This window comes from Hyla sarda, chromosome 11 (genome assembly GCF_029499605.1).
Source record: "Hyla sarda isolate aHylSar1 chromosome 11, aHylSar1.hap1, whole genome shotgun sequence".
NCBI classification, from domain to species: domain Eukaryota; kingdom Metazoa; phylum Chordata; class Amphibia; order Anura; family Hylidae; genus Hyla; species Hyla sarda.
In genome coordinates, this window is record NC_079199.1 from 14,431,473 (window position 1) to 14,453,128 (window position 21,656).

Sequence of the window (21,656 nt, forward strand, 5' to 3'; positions counted from 1 at the left end):
ATTAAATATTTTTAAAAATGTTTTAAAGAGTACCTGTCACTAATTAAACTATTCTAAGCTAACTCAGGCTATGTTCCCTAATTACTCCTAACACCCCCCCCCCCCCGCCCTTAAAAATGTTTTAATACCTTTAAAAAGCTCTATATCTTAACTCTCTTCTTGCTCACATGGTGTGGGCATGCCCTAGCAGGCGTTACATCACTGAAGCCTGCTGGGGGGACTGCTTCTGCTTGGCAGCTTGTCCTCAGTGTACAGAGCCCCGCTTGTCCTCAGTGCACAGAGCCCAGCTTGTCCTCAGTGCACAGAGCCCAGCTTGTCCTCAGTGTACAGAGCCCCGCTTGTCCTCAGTGCACAGAGCCCCGCTTGTCCTCAGTGTACAGAGCCCCGCTTGTCCTCAGTGTACAGAGCCCCGCTTGTCCTCAGTGTACAGAGCCCCCCTTGTCCTCAGTGTACAGAGCCCCGCTTGTCCTCAGCGTACAGAGCCCTGCTTGTCCTCAGTGTACAGAGTCCTGCTTGTCCCCAGTGTACAGAGCCCTGCTTGTCCTCACTGTACAGAGCCCTGCTTGTCCTCAGTGTACAGAGCCCCGCTTGTCCTCACTGTACAGAGCCCCGCTTGTCCTCAGTGTACAGAGCCATGCTTGTCCTCAGTGTACAGAGCCACGCTTGTCCTCAGTGTACAGAGCCACGCTTTTCCTCAGTGTACAGAGCCCTGCTTGTCCTCCTGGGGGGGTATGCGAGTGAGCACAGCGCTCCCTCCTGTCTGATTGAAAGGCGGGGAGCTGCGCTGAGCTTGTCACGTGCTCAGCCAGCACTCTGCAATTTCGGACTCACTGCCAGGTTGGCGCGAGTCAGAAATCAATACAAAAGTTTGCGGCCAGGGACTCCTAGGGAGACCCCTAGTGGCCATGTGGCGAAGCCACAAGGTGTGAAGTGAGGTGTATGGGGTAGGCGTTGAAGTCCAGGGGCAGGTGTCGTGTTCATGACGCCAGGGCGTGGTTTTAACAGAGAACCACCCGAACGGTTGCACCCCTAGTTCTAGTTTAGGCAGGGCAAATAATAGTCCAAGGCCAGGTTAGGGTTAACGGTAGCTTTACTGAGGTAGACAGATGGTACAGTCTATACTGCTAGGCCAGGATCCCAGAGAGGTGACCAGTAACACAAGGGACCTCGCAGCTTGCTGGAACTTGCAGCGACTTTGACAGTCTTTAGAACAGCAACGCTGACTATAATAGACTTGACTGAAGACAGTGACAGCAGACAGAGATGACTTGACTTACTGACTTGTGGCTGTAATTTAGGCTTGAGGCCTCCAGATGTGCTGGACAACGGCTCTGAGACGTCTGGACTGGACTTGACCTCAGCAGAAAGTGAAACACAAGAGCAAAAGAGCAAAGAGACAGATTGCAGCTCCTTCCCCTCTTATAAAGGGGGCTGAGCAAGGAGCCCATAGGCTAGCTGCGGGTCATCTGGTCACCTGGTGCTCTCTGGGTAACAAAACATATGACTTTAACATATGACAACCATTATCATGTGACTGATAACCATGTGACCATATCAAAGGTCCTTTACGTTCAATGTACAACTAATTACATTATGGGGGTACACTGCGGGTGAGACCTGGGGACGTGCAGGGACTCAAGCAGATAGGACTGTAGGATAATATCCTGTACTGGGACATCACAGCCACATTTTCAAAATAAAAATACATCTAAAAGGAAGCATTTTTTTTAAACAAAATCCTATTAGAAAGTTGTTCTATATACAATCAGCTATAATACATATAATAAAAAGGTACTCTTTAAACAACTATTTTACAGAAGGTCTTTAATTTTCTTCAGTAACAACATATAAAAAGTTTTGGATCCGACTGTGCCCATTTAAAGGAAATCTGTCACCAGTGTCACCTGCAAAACCTGTCGGTACCGATAGGTAGTGCAGGTGACACTGATGACAACGGTACTTACCTTGTCCCGGTCCGTGGCGGGGATCTCCTGTAATCTTCTCCGGTATCTTCGCTCCAGGCACTGGCGGAGCTTTCTGATGTCACCGCTGCTGTTCCCAGGACCCTGCAGAAAGCAGCAGCAGCTTGGGGCATGGGCGGAGCTTAGTTACATCACCGCTGCTGCTCTCTGCAGGGTCCTGGGTCCTGGGAACAGCAGCGGTGAAGTCAGTAAGCTCCGCTCGTGCATGGCGTTATTTTGGGGGGAATAAACGGAAATGTTAGCTGGGAGTCAATAGGGAAATATGAAAGGCCTTTAATTTTTTGGAGCCTTTTTTCACTGTTTTGTGGTGTTTTTAAGCTCAGTAGCAGTTGTTCAATATCACAGCATGCTCCAGGAAGGGTGTTTTAGTTTCATGAAATTGTGGCGTTTTCCCACTAAAAGACTTCTATAAAATGCCATGTGTGCTTGTATGTTGTTGCCCCCCCCCCCACCTCCCCCCGAAATAACACTTATAAGAACACCCAAATTCTGTAACTGGATAACACCACCATATCATGACTGACAACCATGACTGGATAATACCACCATACTGTGACTTCATAACACCACCATACTGTGACTGGATAACACAACCATACTGTGACTGGATAACACCACCATACTGTGACTGGATAATACTACCATACTGTGACTTCATAACACCACCATACAGTGACTGGATAACACTACCATACTGTGACTGGATAACACTACCATACTGTGACTGGATAACACTACCATACTGTGACTGGATAACACCACCATACTGTGACTGGATAACACCACCATACTGTGACTGGATAATACTACCATACTGTGACTTCATAACACCACCATACAGTGACTGGATAACACTACTATACTGTGACTGGATAACACTACCATACTGTGACTGGATAACACTACCATACTGTGACTGGATAACACTATCATACTGTGACTGGATAACACTACCATTCCGTGACTGGATAACACCACCATACCATGACTGGATAACACTACCATACCGTGACTGGATACCACCATACCGTGACTGGATAACACCACCATACAGTGACTGGTTAATACCACCATACAGTGACTGGATAATACCACTATACCGTGACTGGATAACACCACCATACTGTGACTGGATAACACCACCATACCGTGACTGGATAACACCACCATACCGTGACTGGATAACACCACCATACCGTGACTGGATAACACCACCATACTGTGACTGGATAACACCTACATACCGTGACTGGATAACACCACCATACTGTGACCACCATCACTATCTGACTCCATCCGGCTTAAATGAATGGAGTGCGGCGCGGGCCCAGCGGTTATACAGCAATGGACAGTTTTTAAATTTCCCGCCGGGATCGGTGACCATATCACACAAACGTGGTGTGAATTCACTATAAGGCTGCATTCACACCACATTTTTGCAATACAGTTCCAGTATCAGGTTTTTGATGAAAAACTGATTCCTCAAAACCTGACTAAACTGTATCAAAACGTGTGTACAAATTTTAACCCGAGTACAAATGAAAACGGTATACGGTTTAAAAAATTATGTCCGGTTGCATCCATTAAAGAAAAAAAAACGTAAAAGTTTTTAACCTTTCACTCCATTATAAATAAATTCATACGTTTTCAATACGGTTCTATACGGTTTTCACATTTAAATCATATACGGGAACGTGGTGTGAATCCACCATTACACAGGTTTTCATAAATCTCTCCCATAGATTATAGTAATGGAACAGTGGAGCAGTTGTCCATAGCAACCATATTCCATTTTTCTCAGAGGTCTCTGAAAAATGAAAGCTGGAATCTGATTGGATAGCTCAAGGATTGATAAGTCTCCTGTCAAGTGTCACATTCCCACGGCCACCTTCTGCCCCGCCCCCCTCCGTATCAATTGACAGCTTCTGACGTCATCACGCCAGTCCCTCCGTCCACCACGTGACACCCCCCCCTTCTACCACCGCCCCCATTCACCCAACCACGTGACACCCCTGCAGCTGCCGGCCCCGCCCCCCCCCTTCTCCAGGCATCCAGGATGCCGCCACCCGCCGCCTCCTCCCAGCAGCCGCGCGGCCGTTGAAATGTCTGATCTCGCGAGATGATGCCGGAGCGGACGGCAGCGACGAGATTTGCTGGCTGGAGTTGCTATTTGTGTTGAAGGAGGCGAAGGAAGAAAAAAAAATTATAGTAATAACAATAATAAATTCCCCCCCTCTAAAAAAAAAATACACAAAAAAAAAACCGGGCGAGGAGGAGGGGGGGAAGGAAGAGCGCGATGGCGTCGGGCGACACGCTGTATATCGCCGCCGATGGCTCCGAGATGCCGGCCGAGCTGGTGGAGCTGCACGAGATCGAGGTGGAGTCCATCCCGGTGGAGACCATAGAGACCGTGGTGGAGGGCGACGAGGATGAGGACGATGACGACGACCCCCATCATCACCATCACCACCACCACCATCAGCCCATGATCGCGCTGCAGCCGCTGGACGAGCAGGGCCATGTCCACCACCACCAGGAGGTGATCCTCGTCCAGACCCGGGAGGAGGTGGTGGGCGGCGATGACTCGGACCTCCGGGCGGACGGAGCCTACGACGACGACCAGATCGTCATCCCGGTGCCCACCCCGGTGGGGGACGACGAGTACATCGAGCAGACATTGGTGACTGTGGCCGGGAAGAGCTCCGGGGGAGGCGGCGGAGGAGGCCGCGGGATGAAGAAGGGAGGCAGCGGCAAGAAGAGCAGCAAGAAGAGCGGCGGAGGCTACCTGAGCGGGGGCACCGAGGCCGGGGGCAGGAAATGGGAGCAGAAGCAGGTGCAGATCAAGACCCTGGAGGGAGAGTTCTCCGTCACCATGTGGGCCTCCGGTGAGTGCCCGGCTCCGGGAGCCATGTTTGTGGATGTGTTGCTGGGCGCCGCCATGTTCGCTGGACAGTATGGCGGACCCGAAAAAACATGGCCGTGTATGTGTGTGTGAGAGCCGGGGAAGATGGCGGCGGAAAATGGCGGCGGCCGAGCGGGAACCCGCCGAGCAGGAGGAGGCCCGGGACTAGGCCGCAATGGCGCACTTCATGTGGAGGAGGGGCGGCCGCCGCCATCATGTCTGCCCGCGCCCTCAGACCCGGACCGGGCACCGGGAGTGTGCGGGACCGGGGGATAGAGCGGTGTGTACGGTATATACAATGGATGTGAGGGGGATAGAGCGGTGTGTACGGTATATACAATATATATGTGAGGGGGATAGAGCGGTGTGTACGGTATATACAATGGATGTGAGGGGGATAGAGCGGTGTGTACGGTATATACAATGGATGTGAGGGGGATAGAGCGGTGTGTACGGTATATACAATGGATGTGAGGGGGGATAGAGCGGTGTGTACGGTATATACAATGGATGTGAGGGGGGATAGAGCGGTGTGTACGGTATATACAATGGATGTGAGGGGGGATAGAGCGGTGTGTACGGTATATACAATGGATGTGAGGGGGATAGAGCGGTGTGTACGGTATATACAATGGATATATATGTGAGGGGGGATAGAGCGGTGTGTACGGTATATACAATATATATGTGAGGGGGGGATAGAGCGGTGTGTACGGTTTATACAATGGATATATATGTGAGGGGGGATAGAGCGGTGTGTACGGTATATACAATATATATGTGAGGGGGGGGATAGAGCGGTGTGTACGGTATATACAATGGATATATATGTGAGGGGGGATAGAGCGGTGTGTACGGTATATACAATGGATATATATGTGAGGGGGGATAGAGCGGTGTGTACGGTATATACAATGGATGTGAGGGGGATAGAGCGGTGTGTACGGTATATACAATGGATGTGAGGGGGGATAGAGCGGTGTGTACGGTATATACAATGGATGTGAGGGGGATAGAGCGGTGTGTACGGTATATACAATGGATGTGAGGGGGGATAGAGCGGTGTGTACGGTATATACAATGGATGTGAGGGGGGATAGAGCGGTGTGTACGGTATATACAATGGATGTGAGGGGGATAGAGCGGTGTGTACGGTATATACAATGGATATATATGTGAGGGGGGATAGAGCGGTGTGTACGGTATATACAATATATATGTGAGGGGGGGATAGAGCGGTGTGTACGGTTTATACAATGGATATATATGTGAGGGGGGATAGAGCGGTGTGTACGGTATATACAATATATATGTGAGGGGGGGGATAGAGCGGTGTGTACGGTATATACAATGGATATATATGTGAGGGGGGATAGAGCGGTGTGTACGGTATATACAATGGATATATATGTGAGGGGGGATAGAGCGGTGTGTACGGTATATACAATGGATGTGAGGGGGATAGAGCGGTGTGTACGGTATATACAATGGATGTGAGGGGGGATAGAGCGGTGTGTACGGTATATACAATGGATGTGAGGGGGATAGAGCGGTGTGTACGGTATATACAATGGATGTGAGGGGGGATAGAGCGGTGTGTACGGTATATACAATGGATGTGAGGGGGATAGAGCGGTGTGTACGGTATATACAATATATATGTGAGGGGGGATAGAGCGGTGTGTACGGTATATACAATGGATGTGAGGGGGGATAGAGCGGTGTGTACGGTATATACAATATATATGTGAGGGGGGGATAGAGCGGTGTGTACGGTATATACAATGGATATATATGTGAGGGGGGATAGAGCGGTGTGTACGGTATATACAATAGATGTGAGGGGGATAGAGCGGTGTGTACGGTATATACAATGGATATATATGTGAGGGGGATAGAGCGGTGTGTACGGTATATACAATGGATGTGAGGGGGATAGAGCGGTGTGTACGGTATATACAATGGATATATATGTGAGGGGGATAGAGCGGTGTGTACGGTATATACAATATATATGTGAGGGGGATAGAGCGGTGTGTACGGTATATACAATATATATGTGAGGGGGATAGAGCGGTGTGTACGGTATATACAATATATATGTGAGGGGGATAGAGCGGTGTGTACGGTATATACAATATATATGTGAGGGGGATAGAGCGGTGTGTACGGTATATACAATATATATGTGAGGGGGATAGAGCGGTGTGTACGGTATATACAATGGATGTGAGGGGGATAGATCGGTGTGTACGGTATATACAATGGATGTGAGGGGGATAGAGCGGTGTGTACGGTATATACAATGGATGTGAGGGGGATAGAGCGGTGTGTACGGTATATACAATGGATGTGAGGGGGATAGAGCGGTGTGTACGGTATATACAATGGATATATATGTGAGGGGGATAGAGCGGTGTGTACGGTATATACAATGGATATATATGTGAGGGGGATAGAGCGGTGTGTACGGTATATACAATATATATGTGAGGGGGATAGAGCGGTGTGTACGGTATATACAATGGATGTGAGGGGGATAGAGCGGTGTGTACGGTATATACAATATATGTGAGGGAATAGAGCGGTGTGTACGGTATATACGATAGATGTGAGGGGGATAGAGCAGTGTGTACAGTATATACAATATATGTGAGGGAATAGAGCGGTGTGTACGGTATATACGATAGATGTGAGGGGGATAGAGCGGTGTGTACGGTATATACGATAGATGTGAGGGGGATAGAGCAGTGTGTACAGTATATACAATAGATATATGTGAGGGGGATAGAGCAGTGTGTACAGTATATACAATAGATATATGTGAGGGAATAGAGCGGTGTGTACGGTATATACGATAGATGTGAGGGGGATAGAGCAGTGTGTACAGTATATACAATAGATATATGTGAGGGGGATAGAGCAGTGTGTACAGTATATACAATAGATATATGTGAGGGGGATAGAGCGGTGTGTACGGTATATACAATGGATATATATGTGAGGGGGATAGAGCGGTGTGTACGGTATATACAATGGATATATATGTGAGGGGGATAGAGCGGTGTGTACGGTATATACAATGGATATATATGTGAGGGGGATAGAGCGGTGTGTACGGTATATACAATGGATATATATGTGAGGGGGATAGAGCGGTGTGTACGGTATATACAATGGATATATATGTGAGGGGGATAGAGCGGTGTGTACGGTATATACAATGGATATATATGTGAGGGGGATAGAGCGGTGTGTACGGTATATACAATGGATATATATGTGAGGGGGATAGAGCGGTGTGTACAGGATATACAATGGATATATATGTGAGGGGGATAGAGCGGTGTGTACGGTATATACAATGGATATATATGTGAGGGGGATAGAGCGGTGTGTACGGTATATACAATGGATATATATGTGAGGGGGATAGAGCGGTGTGTACGGTATATACAATGGATATATATGTGAGGGGGATAGAGCGGTGTGTACGGTATATACAATGGATATATATGTGAGGGGGATAGAGCGGTGTGTACGGTGTATATACAATGGATATATATGTGAGGGGGATAGAGCGGTGTGTACGGTATATACAATGGATATATATGTGAGGGGGATAGAGCGGTGTGTACGGTATATACAATGGATATATATGTGAGGGGGATAGAGCGGTGTGTACGGTATATACAATATATATGTGAGGGGGATAGAGCGGTGTGTACGGTATATACAATATATATATATGTGAGGGGGATAGAGCGGTGTGTACGGTATATACAATGGATGTGAGGGGGATAGAGCGGTGTGTACGGTATATACAATAGATGTGGGGGGGATAGAGCGGTGTGTACGGTATATACAATAGATATATATATCAGGGGGATAGAGCGGTGTGTACGGTATATACAATATATATATATATGTGAGGGGGATAGAGCGGTGTGTACGGTATATACAATGGATGTGAGGGGGATAGAGCGGTGTGTACGGTATATACAATGGATGTGAGGGGATAGAGCGGTGTGTACGGTATATACAATGGATGTGAGGGGGGATAGAGCGGTGTGTACGGTAAATACAATAGATATAGATGTGAGGGGGATAGAGCGGTGTGTACGGTATATACAATGGATGTGAGGGGGGGATAGAGCGGTGTGTACGGTATATACAATGGATGTGAGGGGGGATAGAGCGGTGTGTACGGTATATACAATGGATGTGAGGGGGGGATAGAGCGGTGTGTACGGTATATACAATGGATGTGAGGGGGGATAGAGCGGTGTGTACGGTATATACAATGGATGTGAGGGGGGATAGAGCGGTGTGTACGGTATATACAATGGATGTGAGGGGGGATAGAGCGGTGTGTACGGTATATACAATGGATGTGAGGGGGGGATAGAGCGGTGTGTACGGTATATACAATGGATGTGAGGGGGGATAGAGCGGTGTGTACGGTATATACAATGGATGTGAGGGGGGGATAGAGCGGTGTGTACGGTATATACAATGGATGTGAGGGGGGGGATAGAGCGGTGTGTACGGTATATACAATGGATGTGAGGGGGGGATAGAGCGGTGTGTACGGTATATACAATGGATGTGAGGGGGGGATAGAGCGGTGTGTACGGTATATACAATGGATGTGAGGGGGGGATAGAGCGGTGTGTACGGTATATACAATGGATGTGAGGGGGGGGATAGAGCGGTGTGTACGGTATATACAATGGATGTGAGGGGGGGATAGAGCGGTGTGTATGGTATATACAATGGATGTGAGGGGGGGATAGAGCGGTGTGTACGGTATATACAATGGATGTGAGGGGGGGATAGAGCGGTGTGTACGGTATATACAATGGATGTGAGGGGGGGATAGAGCGGTGTGTACGGTATATACAATGGATGTGAGGGGGGATAGAGCGGTGTGTACGGTATATACAATGGATGTGAGGGGGGGGGGATAGAGCGGTGTGTACGGTATATACAATGGATGAGGGGGGGGGGGATAGAGCGGTGTGTACGGTATATACAATGGATGAGGGGGGGGGGATAGAGCGGTGTGTACGGTATATACAATGGATGTGAGGGGGGATAGAGCGGTGTGTACGTTATATACAATGGATGTGAGGGGGGATAGAGCGGTGTGTATGGTATATACAATGGATGTGAGGGGGGGATACGGTGTGTATAGAATAGAGATATAGGGGAGGGGTATATAATGTATATGTAGAGGTGTGTATACTGTATATTTGAGGGGTGTATATAGGATATATAATGTATATGTAGAGGTGTATATACTGTATATGTGAGGGGTGTATATAGGATATATAATGTATATGTAGAGGTGTGTATACTGTATATGTGAGGGGTGTATATAGGATATATAATGTATATGTAGAGGTGTGTATACTGTACAGTATATGTGAGGGGTGTATATAGGATATATAATGTAGAGGTGTGGATATATAATGTAGAGGTGTGTATACTGTACAGTATATGTGAGGGGTGTATATAGGATATAAAATGTATATGTAGAGGTGTGTATACTGTATACATGAGGGATGTATATAGGATATATAATGTATATGTAGAGGTGTGTACTGTACACTATATGTGAGGGGTGTATATAGGATATATAATGTAGAGGTGTGTATACTGTACAGTATATGTGAGGGGTGTATATAGGATATATAATGTAGAGGTGTGTATATGGGTACAGTATATGTGAGGGGTGTATATAGGATATATAATGTGTGTGTAGAGGTGTGTACTGTATACGTGAGGGGTGTATATAGGTTATATAATGTATATGTAGAGGTGTGTGTATACTGTATACGTGAGGGGTGTATATAGGATATATAATGTATATGTGTATATACTGTATATGTGAGGGGTGTATATAGGCTATATAATGTATATGTAGAGGTGTATATACTGTATATGTGAGGGGTGTATATAGGATATATAATGTATATACTGTATATGTGAGGGGTGTATATAGGATATATAATGTATATGTAGAGGTGTGTATACTGTACAGTATATGTGAGGGGTGTATATAGGATATATAATGTAGAGGTGTGTATATGGGTATAGTATATGTGAGGGTTGTATATAGGATATATAATGTATATGTAGAGGTGTGTATACTGTATATGTGAGGGGTGTATATAGGCTATATAATGTATATGTAGAGGTGTGTATACTGTATACGTGAGGGGTGTATATAGGATATATAATGTATATGTAGAGGTGTGTATACTGTATACGTGAGGGGTGTATATAGGATATATAATGTATATGTGTATATACTGTATATGTGAGGGGTGTATATAGGATATATAATGTATATGTAGAGGTGTGTATACTGTATACGTGAGGGGTGTATATAGGATATATAATGTATATGTGTATATACTGTATATGTGAGGGGTGTATATAGGATATATAATGTATATGTAGAGGTGTGTATACTGTATACGTGAGGGGTGTATATAGGATATATAATGTATATACTGTATATGTGAGGGGTGTATATAGGATATATAATGTATATGTAGAGGTGTGTATACTGTATACGTGAGGGGTGTATATAGGATATATAATGTATGTGTAGAGGTGTGTATACTGTACAGTATGTGAGGGGTGTATATAGGATATATAATGTATATGTGTATATACTGTATATGTGAGGGGTGTATATAGGATATATAATGTATATGTAGAGGTGTGTATACTGTACAGTATATGTGAGGGGTGTATATAGGATATATAATGTATATGTGTATATACTGTATATGTGTTGGGTGTATATAGGATATATAATGTATATGTAGAGGTGTGTATACTGTACAGTATATGTGAGGGGTGTATATAGGATATATAATGTAGAGGTGTGTATATGGGTACAGTATATGTGAGGGGTGTATATAGGATATATAATGTAGAGGTGTGTATATGGGTACAGTATATGTGAGGGGTGTATATAGGATATATAATGTAGAGGTGTGTATACTGTATACATGAGGGGTGTATATAGGATATATAATGTATATGTAGAGGTGTATATACTGTATACGTGAGGGGTGTATATAGGATATATAATGTATATGTAGAGGTGTATATACTGTATATGTGAGGGGTGTATATAGGATATATAATGTATATGTAGAGGTGTGTATACTGTATACGTGAGGGGTGTATATAGGATATATAATGTAGAGGTGTGTATACTGTATACATGAGGTGTGTATATAGAATATATAATGTGTATATATAGAGGTGTGTATACTGTGTATGTGAGGGGTGTATATAGGATATATAGGTGTGTATACTGTATATGTGAGGGCTGTATATAGGATATATAATGTATATGTAGAGGTGTGTATACTGTATACGCGAGGGGTGTATATAGGATATATAATGTAGAGGTGTGTATATGGGTACAGTATATGTGAGGGGTTTATATATGATACATAAGGTATATATAGAGGTGTGTATACTGTATACGTGAGGGGTGTATATAGGATATATAATGTAGAGGTGTGTATACTGTATACATGAGGTGTGTATATAGGATATATAATGTGTATATATAGAGGTGTGTATACTGTGTATGTGAGGGGTGTATATAGGATATATAGAGGTGTGTATACTGTATATGTGAGGGCTGTATATAGGATATATAATGTATATGTAGAGGTGTGTATACTGTATACGCGAGGGGTGTATATAGGATATATAATGTAGAGGTGTGTATACTGTATACATGAGGGGTGTATATAGGATATATAATGTATATGTAGAGGTGTGTACACTATACATGAGGGGTGTATATAGGATATATAATGTGTATGTAGAGGTGTGTATACTGTATACGTGAGGGGTGTATATAGGATATATAATGTATATGAAGAGGTGTATATACTGTATACGTGAGGTGTGTATATAGGATATATAATGTATATGTAGAGGTGTGTATACTGTATACATGAGGGGTGTATATAGGATATATAATGTATATGTAGAGGTGTGTACACTGTATACATGAGGGGTGTATATAGGATATATAATGTAGAGGTGTGTATACTGTATATTTGAGGGGTGTATATAGGATATATAATGTAGAGGTGTGTATACTGTATGTGAGGGGTGTATATAGGATATATAATGTATATGTAGAGCGGTGTATACTGTATATGTGAGGGGTGTATATAGGATATATAATGTATATGTAGAGGTGTGTATACTGTATACGTGAGGGGTGTATATAGGATATATAATGTATATGTAGAGGTGTGTATACTGTGTACATGAGGGGTGTATATAGGATATATAATGTGGAGGTGTGTATACTGTACATGAGGGGTGTATATAGGATATATAATGTATATGTAGAGGTGTGTATACTGTATACGTGAGGGGTGTATATAGGATATATAATGTATATGTAGAGGTGTGTATACTGTGTACGTGAGGGGTGTATATAGGATATATAATGTATATGTAGAGGTGTGTATACTGTATACATGAGGGGTGTATATAGGATATATAATGTATATGTAGAGGTGTATATACTGTATACGTGAGGGGTGTATATAGGATATATAATGTATATGTAGAGGTGTATATACTGTATATGTGAGGGGTGTATATAGGATATATAATGTAGAGGTGTGTATACTTTATATGTGAGGGGTGTATATAGGATATATAATGTATATGTAGAGGTGTATATACTGTATACGTGAGGGGTGTATATAGGATATATAATGTATATGTAGAGGTGTATATACTGTATACGTGAGGGGTGTATATAGGATATATAATGTATATGTAGAGGTGTGTATACTGTATACGTGAGGGGTGTATATAGGATATATAATGTATATGTAGAGGTGTATATACTGTATACGTGAGGGGTGTATATAGGATATATAATGTATATGTAGAGGTGTATATACTGTATATGTGAGGGGTGTATATAGGATATATGTATATGTAGAGGTGTGTATACTGTGTACGTGAGGGGTGTATATAGGATATATAATGTATATGTAGAGGTGTGTATACTGTGTACATGAGGGGTGTATATAGGATATATAATGTACATGTAGAGGTGTATATACTGTATACGTGAGGGGTGTATATAGGATATATAATGTATATGTAGAGGTGTATATACTGTATACGTGAGGGGTGTATATAGGATATATAATGTATATGTAGGTGTATATACTGTATATGTGAGGGGTGTATATAGGATATATGTATATGTAGAGGTGTGTATACTGTGTACGTGAGGGGTGTATATAGGATATATAATGTATATGTAGAGGTGTGTATACTGTATATGTGAGGGGTGTATATAATGTATATGTAGAGGTGTGTATACTGTATATGTGAGGGGTGTATATAGGATATATAATGTATATGTAGAGGTGTGTATACTGTATACATGAGGGGTGTATATAGGATATATAATGTATATGTAGAGGTGTATATACTGTATACGTGAGGGGTGTATATAGGATATATAATGTATATGTAGAGGTGTGTATACTGTATACATGAGGGGTGTATATAGGATATATAATGTATATGTAGAGGTGTATATACTGTATATGTGAGCGGTGTATATAGGATATATAATGTATATGTAGAGGTGTATATACTGTATACGTGAGGGGTGTATATAGGATATATAATGTATATGTAGAGGTGTGTATACTGTGTGAGGGGTGTATATAGGATATATAATGTATATGTAGAGGTGTGTGTATACTGTATATGTGAGGGGTGTATATAGGATATATAATGTATATGTAGAGGTGTATATACTGTATATGTGAGGGGTGTATATAGGATATATAATGTATATGTAGAGGTGTGTACACTGTATACATGAGGGGTGTATATAGGATATATAATGTAGAGGTGTGTATACTGTATGTGAGGGGTGTATATAGGATATATAATGTATATGTAGAGCGGTGTATACTGTATATGTGAGGGGTGTATATAGGATATATAATGTATATGTAGAGGTGTGTATACTGTATACGTGAGGGGTGTATATAGGATATATAATGTATATGTAGAGGTGTATATACTGTATATGTGAGGGGTGTATATAGGATATATAATGTATATGTAGAGGTGTGTGTATACTGTATGTGAGGGGTGTATATAGGATATATAATGTATATGTAGAGCGGTGTATACTGTATATGTGAGGGCTGTATATAGGATATATAATGTATATGTAGAGGTGTGTATACTGTATACGTGAGGGGTGTATATAGGATATATAATGTATATGTAGAGGTGTATATACTGTATACGTGAGGGGTGTATATAGGATATATAATGTATATGTAGAGGTGTGTATACTGTATACGTGAGGGGTGTATATAGGATATATAATGTATATGTAGAGCGGTGTATACTGTATATGTGAGGGGTGTATATAGGATATATAATGTATATGTAGAGGTGTGTATACTGTATACGTGAGGGGTGTATATAGGATATATAATGTATATGTAGAGGTGTGTATACTGTGTACATGAGGGGTGTATATAGGATATATAATGTGGAGGTGTGTATACTGTACATGAGGGGTGTATATAGGATATATAATGTATATGTAGAGGTGTGTATACTGTATACGTGAGGGGTGTATATAGGATATATAATGTATATGTAGAGGTGTGTATACTGTGTACGTGAGGGGTGTATATAGGATATATAATGTATATGTAGAGGTGTGTATACTGTGTACGTGAGGGGTGTATATAGGATATATAATGTATATGTAGAGGTGTGTATACTGTATACATGAGGGGTGTATATAGGATATATAATGTATATGTAGAGGTGTATATACTGTATACGTGAGGGGTGTATATAGGATATATAATGTATATGTAGAGGTGTATATACTGTATATGTGAGGGGTGTATATAGGATATATAATGTAGAGGTGTGTATACTGTTTATGTGAGGGGTGTATATAGGATATATAATGTATATGTAGAGGTGTATATACTGTATACGTGAGGGGTGTATATAGGATATATAATGTATATGTAGAGGTGTATGTACTGTATACGTGAGGGGTGTATATAGGATATATATTGTATATGTAGAGGTGTGTATACTGTATACGTGAGGGGTGTATATAGGATATATAATGTATATGTAGAGGTGTATATACTGTATACGTGAGGGGTGTATATAGGATATATAATGTATATGTAGAGGTGTATATACTGTATATGTGAGGGGTGTATATAGGATATATGTATATGTAGAGGTGTGTATACTGTGTACGTGAGGGGTGTATATAGGATATATAATGTATATGTAGAGGTGTGTATACTGTATATGTGAGGGGTGTATATAGGATATATAATGTATATGTAGAGGTGTGTACACTGTATACATGAGGGGTGTATATAGGATATATAATGTAGAGGTGTGTATACTGTATGTGAGGGGTGTATATAGGATATATAATGTATATGTAGAGCGGTGTATACTGTATATGTGAGGGGTGTATATAGGATATATAATGTATATGTAGAGGTGTGTATACTGTATACGTGAGGGGTGTATATAGGATATATAATGTATATGTAGAGGTGTGTGTATACTGTATATGTGAGGGGTGTATATAGGATATATAATGTATATGTAGAGGTGTATATACTGTATATGTGAGGGGTGTATATAGGATATATAATGTATATGTAGAGCGGTGTATACTGTATATGTGAGGGCTGTATATAGGATATATAATGTATATGTAGAGGTGTGTATACTGTATACGTGAGGGGTGTATATAGGATATATAATGTATATGTAGAGGTGTATATACTGTATTGGTGAGGGGTGTATATAGGATATATAATGTATATGTAGAGGTGTGTATACTGTATACGTGAGGGGTGTATATAGGATATATAATGTATATGTAGAGGTGTGTATACTGTATATGTGAGGGGTGTATATAGGATATATAATGTATATGTAGAGGTGTATATACTGTATATGTGAGGGGTGTATATAGGATATATAATGTATATGTAGAGGTGTGTATACTGTATACGTGAGGGGTGTATATAGGATATATAATGTATATGTAGAGGTGTGTATACTGTATATGTGAGGGGTGTATATAGGATATATAATTTATATGTAGAGCTGTTTATATGAAAGGACATTATAGGATACACATTGGGGAGACTCTATAGTTGACTCTATACACCCCACACATGTAAAATATATACCGTAGATGTCATATATATATCCTAAATATCACTGTATGTGCCCCTGACATCTAATATACATTATAATATAAATAAATATATACAGCCAACGTGGGAGACTTATAAAACCCTGTCCAGAGGAAAAGTTGCCCATAGCAGCCAATCAGATCACTTCTTTCACTTTTCATAGGCCTTTTCATAATGTAAAAATGAAGGAAAAAATCTGGTTGCTATGGGCAACTCAGCAATGTTTCCTCTGGACAGGTTTTGATAGATCTCCCACATTGACTGTGTGTGTGTGTGTGTGTGTGTGTGTGTGTGTGTATATATATATATATATATATATATATATATATATATAAAATATTTATTAGATGTCGGGGGGCACATAGTGAAACTTAGGATATATATATGACGGTATATATTTTACATATGAGGGGTGTTAAAAGTATAAAATATATAGCATAAATATATGTAAGGGTGTGTACGTTATATAGAGGGGGTGTATATAGAGCTGCGTATATAGGAGGGGTGTAGGTAGTGCTGTGTACAGTATATGGACCTGTATACAGTGTATAGGGTTGAGGTGTAAAGTGTATGAGGTGTCTATAGAGCTGTTAATACATTATATAGGAGGGCTATATATAGGTTTGTATAGCGTATATAGAGCTGTGTATATGACAGGGGGGCTGTGTATACAGTATATAGGGGGAGTACATAGAACCTTGTGTGTGTGTGTGTGTGTATATATAGTGTCTGTATATATAGTGTCTGTATACATTATATTGGAGGGTGTGTGCATATAGCTTTGTATGCAGTTTATAGAGCTGTTTATGCTCTTTATGAGGAGAGCTGTGTATACGGCATATAGGAGGGGTGGATATAGAGCTGTGTATACGGTATATAGGAGGGGTGGATATAGAGCTGTGTATACGGTATATAGGAGAGGTGGATATAGAGCTGTGTATACGGCATATAGGAGGGGTAGATATAGAACTGTGTATATGGCATATAGGAGGGGTGGATATAGAGCTGTATATAGGAGGGGTGGATATAGAACTGTGTATACAGTATTTAGGAGGGGTGGATATAGAGCTGTGTATACAGTATTTAGGAGGGGTGGATATAGAACTGTGTATACGGCATATAGGAGGGGTGGATATAGAGCTGTGTATATGGCATATAGGAGGGGTGGATATAGGGCTGTGTATATGGCATATAGGAGGGGTGGATATAGAGCTGTGTATACAGTATATAGGAGGGGTGGATATAGAGCTGTGTATACGGTATATAGGAGGGGTGGATATAGGGCTGTGTATACAGTATATAGGAGGGGTGGATATAGAGCTGTGTATACGGTATATAGGAGGGGTGGATATAGAACTGTGTATACGGTATATAGGAGGGGTGGATATAGAGCTGTGTATACGGCATATAGGAGGGGTGGATATAGAGCTGTGTATACAGTATATAGGAGGGGTGGATATAGAGCTGTGTAGATGGCATATAGGAGGGGTGGATATAGAGCTGTGTATACAGTATATAGGAGGGGTGGATATAGAGCTGTGTATACGGTATATAGGAGGGGTGGATATAGAACTGTGTATACGGTATATAGGAGGGGTGGATATAGAGCTGTGTATACGGCATATAGGAGGGGTGGATATAGAGCTGTGTATACAGTATATAGGAGGGGTGGATATAGAGCTGTGTAGATGGCATATAGGAGGGGTGGATATAGAGCTGTGTATACGGTATATAGGAGGGGTGGATATAGAGCTGTGTATACGGTATATAGGAGGGGTGGATATAGAACTGTGTATACGGTATTTAGGAGGGTGGATATAGAGCTGTGTATACGGTATATAGGAGGGGTGGATATAGAGCTGTGTATACAGTATATAGGAGGGGTGGATATAGAGCTGTGTATACGGCATATAGGAGGGGTGGATATAGAGCTGTGTATACAGTATATAGGGGGTGGATATAGAGCTGTGTATATGGCATATAGGAGGGGTAGATATAGAGCTGTGTATACAGCATATAGGAGGGGTGGATATAGAGCTGTATATAGGAGGGGTGGATATAGAGCTGTGTATACGGCATATAGGAGGGGTGGATATAGAGCTGTGTATACAGTATATAGGGGGTGGATATAGAGCTGTGTATATGGCATATAGGAGGGGTAGATATAGAGCTGTGTATACAGCATATAGGAGGGGTGGATATAGAGCTGTATATAGGAGGGGTGGATATAGAGCTGTATATAGGAGGGTTGGATATAGAGCTGTGTATATAGGAGGTGGATATAGAGCTGTGTATATGGCATATAGGAGGGGTGGATATAGAGATGTGTATACGGCATATAGGAGGGGTGGATATAGAGCTGTGTATATGGCATATAGGAGGGGTGGATATAGAGATGTGTATACGGCATATAGGAGGGGTGGATATAGAGATGTGTATACGGCATATAGGAGGGGTGGATATAGAGATGTGTATACGGTATAAGGAGGGGTGGATATAGAGCTGTGTATAGGAGGGGTGGATATAGAGCTGTATATAGGAGGGGGTGGATATAGAGCTGAATATAGGAGGGGGTGGATATAGAGCTGAATATAGGAGGGGTGGATATAGAGCTGTATATAGGAGGGGTGGATATAGAGCTGTATAGAGGAGGGGTGGGTATAGAGCTGTATAGAGGAGGGGTGGGTATAGAGCTGTATAGAGGAGGGGTGGGTATAGAGCTGTATATAGGAGGGGTGGGTATAGAGCTGTGTATACGGTATATAGGAGGGGTGGGTATAGAGCTGTATAGAGGAGGGTGGATATAGAGCTGTATAGAGGAGGGGTGGGTATAGAGCTGTATATAGGAAGGGTGGGTATAGAGCTGTATATAGGAGGGGTGGGTATAGAGCTGTGTATACGGTATAGAGGAGGGGTGGATATAGAGCTGTGTATACGGTATATAGGAGGGGTGGATATAGAGCTGTATATAGGAGGGGTGGGTATAGAGCTGTGTATACGGTATAGAGGAGGGGTGGATATAGAGCTGTGTATACGGTATATAGGAGGGGTGGATATAGAGCTGTGTATATGGCATATAGGAGGGGTGGATATAGGGCTGTGTATATGGCATATAGGAGGGGTGGATATAGAGCTGTGTATACAGTATATAGGAGGGGTGGATATAGAGCTGTGTATACGGTATAGGAGGGGTGGATATAGGGCTGTGTATATAGTATATAGGAGGGGTGGATATAGAGCTGTGTATACGGTATATAGGAGGGGTGGATATAGAACTGTGTATACGGTATATAGGAGGGGTGGATATAGAGCTGTGTATACGGCATATAGGAGGGGTGGATATAGAGCTGTATATAGGAGGGGTGGATATAGAGCTGAATATAGGAGGGGTGGATATAGAGCTGTATATAGGAGGGGTGGATATAGAGCTGTATATAGGAGGGGTGGATATAGAGCTGTATATAGAAGGGGTGGATATAGAGCTGTATATAGAAGGGGTGGATATAGAGCTGTATATAGGAGGGGTGGATATAGAGCTGTATAGAGGAGGGGTGGGTATAGAGCTGTATAGAGGAGGGTGGGTATAGAGCTGTATAGAGGAGGGGTGGGTATAGAGCTGTATAGAGGAGGGGTGGGTATAGAGCTGTATATAGGAAGGGTGGGTATAGAGCTGTATATAGGAGGGGTGGGTATAGAGCTGTGTATACGGTATAGAGGAGGGGTGGGTATAGAGCTGTGTATACGGTATAGAGGAGGGGTGGATATAGAGCTGTATATAGGAGGGGTGGGTATAGAGCTGTGTATACGGTATAGAGGAGGGGTGGATATAGAGCTGTGTATACGGTATATAGGAGGGGTGGATATAGAGCTGTGTATATGGCATATAGGAGGGGTGGATATAGGGCTGTGTATATGGCATATAGGAGGGGTGGATATAGAGCTGTGTATACAGTATATAGGAGGGGTGGATATAGAGCTGTGTATACGGTATATAGGAGGGGTGGATATAGGGCTGTGTATACAGTATATAGGAGGGGTGGATATAGAGCTGTGTATACGGTATATAGGAGGGGTGGATATAGAGCTGTGTATACAGTATATAGAAGGGGTGGATATAGAGCGGTGTATACAGTATATAGGAGGGGTGGATATAGAGCTGTGTATACGGCATATAGGAGGGGTGGATATAGAGCTGTGTATACAGTATATAGGAGGGGTGGATATAGAGCTGTGTAGATGGCATATAGGAGGGGTGGATATAGAGCTGTGTATACAGTATATAGGAGGGGTGTATATAGAGCTGTGTATACGGTATATAGGAGGGGTGGATATAGAACTGTGTATACGGTATATAGGAGGGGTGGATATAGAGCTGTGTATACGGCATATAGGAGGGGTGGATATAGAGCTGTGTATACAGTATATAGGAGGGGTGGATATAGAGCTGTGTAGATGGCATATAGGAGG

The 21,656-nt window shown here is 42.3% G+C and overlaps 1 protein-coding gene across 1 annotated transcript in view; it reads left to right on the forward strand.

The window, feature by feature from the left end:
• The first annotated feature begins 4,032 nt into the window (after nt 1–4,032).
• Nucleotides 4,033–21,656, forward strand: part of YY1 (YY1 transcription factor) — a 46,813-nt gene continuing 29,189 nt past the window's right edge. The window contains exon 1 of the mRNA XM_056546745.1: nt 4,033–4,867. Coding sequence (XP_056402720.1) covers nt 4,279–4,867 — 589 coding nt within the window. The 5' untranslated portion in view covers nt 4,033–4,278. The remainder of the gene's footprint in view (nt 4,868–21,656) is intronic.